Below are 7,717 nucleotides of genomic sequence, written 5' to 3' on the forward strand. Positions count from 1 at the left end.
TATACAAGCACGATGAAAATCAAAAGCTATTGATAAGAAATGCTTGACCTTTGTTGTGATTGTTTATAGGTGCGATAATATTGGGAAAATAAAATGAGAGGTTTGGTCTCCCTCCTTCCAAAAGCAATCTGAGTTCTCGCAAAAAAGGCGATGCCTATCATTTTTCCAGCATTGAAAATTAAGAGAAGGGGTAGCTCTAATCTTTCATTAGAAATGCCCAAGATTGCCACTAGTTGTGTCATAAAGCACTTAAAATTAGCTTCTTTTTTTTTTGAAGATGTGGTGTTTGGAGATGGTTTCAATAACGATTTCTTCACGCAGAAGTTATGTCAATTGAAGTCCAAGTAATTAACTACTTAATTGAAAATGACTGTGCAAATTCTACTTAAGTCTGCTATTTGTTTTAGGTGTGCGAAGCGACTTGAATGGACTAAAACGATTAACAATTATTTTATCACTGCCATGTAAATAATGTTAAAGTTTCTAAAATTCGTTGAAATTTGATGTTTTAAAATCCCTTAGGAGTATCCTTTTAAGGGAGAGGAAATCATATCGATCCCCGATATCATCCTTGTTGTTCGTCATTAACGTGACGCCGTATTTGACGTAAGCGAGCTCTTATAGTTTTCAAGAAAAGATAGCATATCGTAGTCTCGTCTTTACTGATCAAGCGTGATCACGTTCACGCCGAATAATGAAGAAAGATTAATCCGCTTTTCTTAGAGCCACTTAACGAGGAGTTTTAAGAAAACTACATAATGATGAAGAAAATCGAAATCTTGCTGATATGCCTCGGCGTTCCCTCATTCTTTGAAGGTAAGTCAGCTTAGATTTACAACTGTACCGCAAAATGAACATTCTCACTTTACATCAAGTAAGCTCGAATTAAGAGCTAGGGGTCTCCATCTTCGATAATTTCAACGTTGTTATGACCTTGCTGTGATCCGTTTCGTATTTGCTTCTAATGAAGTGAAGCTATGATCCTCTCAGTACCTTTACTTGATTTCATGCCGCGGTTCAATATTTGATTCATTTCATATATCATTTCATCGTTTCTTCAAAATGGTCATAGAAAGAGCGAACGACAGAGCCGGGGAGGGATTGCATACATTGAGGATGGCAGGGGGACATCCTGACGTTGAAATGAAACGTTACTTTACTTAAATTTGCGTTCAAGACAGCATGTTACCGAGATCATGTGTCTTGTGTAATTGCATGACAGCACAAATGGTAAAATTGTAAGCGAAAATCAACGGGCATTGTTTTGAAAATTTAATCTAATTTAACATTGTATGTGAATTATAGTCAAATTCTTACAAATCAAAGTCCCAGACCCCGAGAAATTGGCTTGTATCGGCCAGATATACAGTAGAATCTCGATTTCTCGAACCCTCGGTTTCTCGAACCTCCCGATAACTCGAACCAGTTGTCGTTTCCCTTGGATTTGCTTCACTCCAACACTCTAATTTTACCCCCTATTTCTCGAACCCTCGATAACTCGAAACTCTCGCAAACTCGAAGTAATTCTCGGCTCCCGTGGGAAAATTCAACCCTTGATACTCAAAACTCTGAAAATTTACAAGCCACCGAGTGACGATTTCAGTTACATTCTGCGCTTTTAAGAAAATAAACAACTTTTTCGTAGATGAGGCCTTCATCGATAGTCTTCGCCGAGTCACCCAAAACAATTCAAAAGTTAGAGAGAAAGTTTCTCGGTGCAAAACGGCAACAAGTTATCACACGCTATTTTTGTGAAGAAAAGTTTTCCGTACGGTGTAAATTAATCGAAGCGCTGTAAAACCTGTGTGCAGAACTACAGCGCTAGTGCCATTTTGTGTTACTTTTTCAACTACAATACGTTTTGTTTGTAAATAAAGACATCTATATAGAACAAAAGGGACGTGTTTCTATGAAAATGCGCATAAACAATGCCTCAGCATTTTAGCGTAATTTGATGCCACCTTCGATTTCTCGAACTCCCGATTTCTCGAACCAATTCTCGTTTCCCTTGGAAGTTCAAGAAATCGGGATTCTACTGTAGAACCAAATGTCTTACCTTGTCTGTTTAGCAATCGCAACTGGGCAAATTTCTTTCATAATTATGCGATTTTGAGAGGGTGTTACATTAAGTGACGCATTTCCGGCATAGCGCCCTAATCGCTAATGCAAATTCTCGGTGTACTAAAAGAAAGTTGAATTAGTCAACCAAGACACAGTTCAATGTAATTCGAAATTACTCTTTTTTGTGACGGCTCCTGCTTTTATACTCCTTAAAAGAATATTAAATCGCTTGCAAGACTTCGAATGCACTTCGCTTGCGTCTTTATTCCCTCGAGCGTTGCCTGCGGAGACCGTAGCTCCCTCTCCTCTAGGGTTAGTTACCGTGAAAACCAACATATGCCACAATAAATCATATTTGTTTGTTGTAAGGGTCTTTTTGCTCAACACTGTCTTCGCCTGAACATCAGATACGAGCAGACCTTTTATTGAACTATGACAAGAAAGTTCGCCCTGTGATCAGTGGAAGAAAACATGTCAATGTGGAGTTTGCGATGAGAATTAGCAGACTTGTACGAGTGGTACGTGTGATTTATTTCTCAGTTGTAAGCTCATCTCGCCTCAAGTGTTAGAACACCTCAGACACATGTCATTATTCAACTCCCTCCTCTCCTTACGAATTCGTAGCATACCAGTAAAGCACTTAGTCTGGTTCATGAACCCGGGATCTCCGGATCTCAAGGCAAGCGTCCTAACCACTGGCCACACTAATTGTTAAATATCCGCATCAATTCCATATCCTTTGGCTATACTAGAATATTTTATATTTCACTCACAGAGATCGGATACAATTACTTGCTGATCTATCAAAAGATGTCTTACTGATCAGCCGGTCTCTTCGTATTTATTTAAAACAGGACACCCAAGAACAGTTGGTGGTATTGGACACATGGATTATACAAGTAAGTCAGTGTGATACAGGGAAATGGTTATGAAACCCGGGAAATTTCTTTGTTGTAGATTTTTGTTCTCTTTTTTGGCCTTGACCGTTCACAAAACACAATAGTTCTTTACTCCGTACCGAGGCCGCACTAACCAATAGAAACGTGTTGTTTACATAATTCATGCATAATGTATGAGTGGAAAACAAAAGATTGTGCACAGTCGCGGACTTTCCAACCTAAATCTTGGCCTCTTTGTTTGCTCATTTGATGTTTGCCGAGTTTCAAAACCAGTCCCCTCTATTAACTATGATTCGACGGAGTTCTAGTTAACTATCAGTTATCATGAGAGGGGGAGGAGAGCGGAATAGGGGAATAGGGAGAGGAAGAAAGAGGCAGGGAGGGGTGGGTAAAACAGGACATAGAGGGAAAGAGGGATGATACAAAACTGATAAATTAAAAACGGCTTCGATCCCTAAATAATGCGTACAAAATAGGATTTTATAGGATACATTATTACTTCTATCCCAAGATCTTTTGTTCATGATTGACGTATATCAGTACTAAAATAAGTGAGTGGTTTGTTTTCTTGTTTTGCAGAAATGGAAAAACGAATTCCTTCAGTGGAATATAAGCGATTATAAGAATGTTGACCGCGTGCATTTCTCACCCAATGAAATTTGGGTTCCGGACATCGCACTTTTCAACAAGTAAGCACTCTTGAAATACAATCCAACAATTCAGAGTCGGTTATTGCAAAACGACTTTTTCTCAAGTTTAACTGTACATTCAAAAGAAAGATTGTCTCCGTCCGATATGTCCAGGCCCATTTCTATACGCTTATCACTCATTTGATTAAGGAAGATTGTCACAACCACCATGACGTGTCTTGGGAATGCCAAGTTTACCTCTTTGGAACACGACAAGATATTGTGCGTTATTAAATTTTCGACATCGGATATTGCGTTTCTAGCTTTGTGATTGGTTCACTCACTCGGTTATCAGCTCATACACCGTAATGACCTTGTATGGAAACCGATTTTGGCCGGTCGGTTGTAAAATCAAAATAGAAATAATGCAATAAAATTTGGCTTTAATTTTTAAGGGTGCATGCAAGGGTTTCATTAAGGGCCGGGCACCGGGCAAACTGACCGGCTATGGACATGACTTTGCCCGTCTGCTTTCACCATCTCAACGATGTCTTCTGTTGTCCAAATGTCACAATTTCATACGCTGCGTCCAATTTCAAAAGCCAAGTTCAATTCAGGACGAATTACCCCATGACGCATTGCGAAAAGAATTGCTACATCCATAAAAGACCACCTGAAACGCCCCGATGTTGCGTGTTTCGCTTTGGCGGCCCAGAAAAGATCGCTGTCGATCGCCGATTATGTTTCTTAGCGAGCCGAATTGTCTCCAGATCAGAAAAGGTCAGAATGTGAGAGCACTTTTTTATCACGTTAATGAATTGATGTTCATCAAGTGGATATTGGTATCAAATCATTAACTTGTCTAAGAAAGGTGTGATTTTTCTGTGGTTGACGAACATTGTTCTTGGCTTCAGAATGCAGGAAAACACATCTCTGCAACTTAAGATTTTCAAAATTTTCTTGGGGGAGCCTGCCCCGAGAGCTCCCTACGAGAGAAAGCCCTGTGGGCCTTCCCAATACATTGCCCGGGTGTTAAACTAATGTTCCCCCCCCCCCCCTCCCCTGCTTCAAACCTTAATGAAACCCTTACATGTCATGTGTCCAGAATTTAACGAAAATTTAATAAAACAATTATTCCATTAGCGCTTGTTGGATATGAGACTGGTTATAGCCAACTGGGCGCTATGCGCCTCGTTGGCTATTTACCATCTCATATCCAGCGCGCCCTCATGGAATTGTCAATTAGCTCGATACCACACGAGTGAAATAAATTTTCATGCAAAAGTGTTGCGATTTGCTGGAAGGGTCTGGTTTCGCGGGAAAATCAATCTAAAAGATGTCGGTGAAAGTGACGCATTTGCCACTTCGCTGCTCGGTAAATATCCACCATTATTCAGCTCCACTTCGGTGAATAATTGAGTGAATTATTTTGAGTGATTTCCGTTATTTTTCCGTGACTCTCAGTATTTGAATTCAAAATCTCTGTAACTGCCATGTTTTATCACATTTTTTCCAGTATTACGTCAACATCCATTTACTATATATATATGTACATAGAAGCAATTCAATGTAAACTCTCATTGTACCTGAAGAAGGCTGGTTTGGCCAGCCGAAATATAGTACACCACTAAAATCAAATCAAATCTACGTTGTATCGGCTCTTGCTTAAAACATTTAGTTTCTCAACTTGAAATAACGCCGATCAGATCAAGCCACTGATCCAACGTACACCGACAGGAAAATTGTCCACGGTTGCTTGCTTCAAAATTCTTAAATACAACACAGTACGATAGGATATGATACAATCCTTAAATTAGGAATGTCACAAAATCTAAGTGGCACTTAAGAGATAAAAACTGGACTCAATGTACAAAACACAACAAAAAAAATCAAGAAAAGCACATGTTATTACCTGATAAAATATATATGAAATATTCACATATTTGTACTCGTTCGAAAGTATGATATATACAAATGTAGGAAAGATAAAAAAAATGATTAAAGAATGCGGATATGCGATTTAAGAAAAGCTATTGAACCTCGACAACGTAGGCAGGCAGTTGTTCCATCAACGAACAATTCAAAGCTTTTTACAAATGTGAATTTTACAATGCTTTTTTTATCTCCAGTGGTGACGACCAGATTAATTTAGCTGGAGGTCCTGGCAAGTTTGTCACCGATGTTTCAGTGAAACATGATGGTGAATGTAGTTGGAGTAGTCCGGCGACGTTTAAAGTCAATTGCGAAATGCAGGTGGACGATTGGCCGTTTGATCAACAGAATTGCACAATAGCCTTTGGTTCATACACGTATGGAGAAAATCTGCTGAGAATCAAGAGCTTCAAGGATAAGAGTCAGTTCACAAGTAAGGCCTCAAAAATACCACTGATTGTCATGGTTGACAAAAAATGGCAGCAATCAATGTATCAATGTTCTGGCTAATTAGAGGGAATAATAATAATAATAATAATAATAATAATAATAATAATAATAATAATAACTTTATAATAATAATAATAATATTAATAACAATAATAATATTAATAAAAAGCTTACTAACAGCTTACTACTAGCTTATTAACAGTCATCACCATCATCATCATCATCATTATTAATTTCCGTATTTAATTTATTCATTTCAGATCGTTTTGTGGAAAGTGGGAACTGGGAGGTACTGGAACCTACTTTTGAGATCACAGAAACAGACCACGGAGAGTGTTGTCAATTCAACTTCAGCGAGGCTGTGTACACCGTGCGCATGAAACGCAAACCGCTTTACTATACGTTTTACCTTACAATTCCTTGCATTATACTCACTGTCCTGTCACTGAGTAGCTTCCTTATTCGCGTGGAAAGCGGAGAGCGTATTGGCTTCGTGACAACGGTACTGCTGTCCATGACAGTGTTTCTTCTTATGATTCCTTCATTTTTACCAGTCACCTCAGATGGTGTCCCTGTGCTGGGCGTGCTACTCCAAGGGACAATGATAATAATCACCTTGGTTCTGTTCGCCAACATTTTAACTCAGTGGATCTACTACAGAGAAGAATCTCCCCCCAGATGGATTCAGAGTCTCTGTTGGTTTTTCGGGAGGAGAAAAGGACAGAAGCCCCAGAGGACCCACGTCGTAGAAGCTGATCACTTCCAACCCGCTCTTGTCAAATCCGCGGCCACCATAGGAGGCATCGAAATGATGGAGTCGAACAGAAGCACGCCAGTGCCGAATGCCGACGAGCAAAAGACAGAGCCCAACCCTTACACGTGGCAAAAAGTGTCGATAAAAATGGACCGCATGTTTTTCATTTTATTCCTGTTCACTTGCATTATTTCGTATGGCCTGTACATAGGGGTTTCCTTGTAGGTTTTGTCACTTTGTTCATCACTGACCAATGAGCAACCTCGAAGCCTTGTTGACATATCGGCGTTTTCTAGTCAAATTTTCTTAAACGGCACAACAGAAAGTTCAAACCAGGGATTCGATTGGGGTTCCAATATTAAAGGCCGCCATTTCCTTGTTCAAGGTCACCAAGATGGCCGTTGTGACGTCATATGGAAACAAAGAATAATTTGGAACTTAATTATGATGTCATAACGCAAATATGGTGGCATCCCGTAAGATATCTGTTCCCGTTGATACCATTTCCATTTTTTTCGAATAAGATTCGGAAAAGAGATTTTATTTGTTTCTGAATCGAATGCCAATTCAAGTGTTGTAACAACAAATCATCATCCAAAAACGCTACTTTAAAACCCTTGAATCATAAACCACACAGTATCCATGGTCACGGCCATATGGGATTTGAGCTAATAGTAAAACGGGCGATAAAGATAAAGATAAAACTGTTATATAAATTCGAAAGTATTTTCGTGAATGTTGTTGTTGTTTTTTTGGTTCTAAATACCACGATAAAAGATTCGCGCCAGTTTTTCGAGTGATGAGAAGCCGAAAATAATCAATCGCAACTTGAACGCATTCGTTTTTGCTACGTCACCATGGCATGGGTTACAATCATAGACAACATTCTTGGGACATATTTGCACTTAGAGCAGACAGTCGCGCGAGATTCAACTACCAATGCCCAGCTCCTCCCCCACCACACCCACAATGTTGTCAATCAACATCCACCC

General features: G+C 39.4%; 1 protein-coding gene and 1 long non-coding RNA gene across 3 annotated transcripts in view; one reads left to right on the forward strand and one right to left on the reverse strand.

Annotated features, from left to right (window-relative positions):
• The window catches only part of LOC138024154 (uncharacterized), a 7,293-nt gene extending 5,202 nt beyond the window's left edge, over positions 1-2,091 (reverse strand). The window contains exon 1 of the long non-coding RNA XR_011126911.1: positions 2,057-2,091. This is a non-coding gene — a long non-coding RNA (uncharacterized lncRNA). The remainder of the gene's footprint in view (positions 1-2,056) is intronic.
• On the forward strand, positions 507-7,331 carry LOC138024152 (neuronal acetylcholine receptor subunit alpha-7-like). Of its 2 annotated transcripts, none has more exons than XM_068871259.1 (6): positions 507-816; positions 2,469-2,579; positions 2,916-2,960; positions 3,540-3,649; positions 5,719-5,954; positions 6,232-7,331. In XM_068871259.1, exons 2-6 carry the CDS (start codon positions 2,553-2,555, stop codon positions 6,948-6,950), a joined length of 1,137 nt encoding a protein of 378 aa, XP_068727360.1. In that variant the 5' UTR covers positions 507-816; positions 2,469-2,552; the 3' UTR covers positions 6,951-7,331. The 2 variants fall into 2 exon arrangements, with proteins under 2 accessions (XP_068727360.1, XP_068727359.1); XM_068871258.1 differs by having other exon boundaries at positions 508-816; positions 2,431-2,579.
• Positions 7,332-7,717: the final 386 nt, after the last annotated feature.

This window comes from Montipora capricornis, chromosome 11 (assembly GCF_036669925.1).
Source record: "Montipora capricornis isolate CH-2021 chromosome 11, ASM3666992v2, whole genome shotgun sequence".
Lineage (NCBI taxonomy): Eukaryota > Metazoa > Cnidaria > Anthozoa > Scleractinia > Acroporidae > Montipora > Montipora capricornis.

Excerpts from the sequence above, each read along its gene's own strand:
- LOC138024152 (XM_068871258.1), top strand. The coding sequence starts at position 759 with ATGATGAAGAAAATCGAAATCTTGCTGATATGCCTCGGCGTTCCCTCA. Across the intron at positions 3,650-5,718 it reads GACATCGCACTTTTCAACAA|TGGTGACGACCAGATTAATT; the intron begins GTAAGCACTCTT and ends TTTTATCTCCAG. Across the intron at positions 5,955-6,231 it reads GGATAAGAGTCAGTTCACAA|ATCGTTTTGTGGAAAGTGGG; the intron begins GTAAGGCCTCAA and ends TATTCATTTCAG.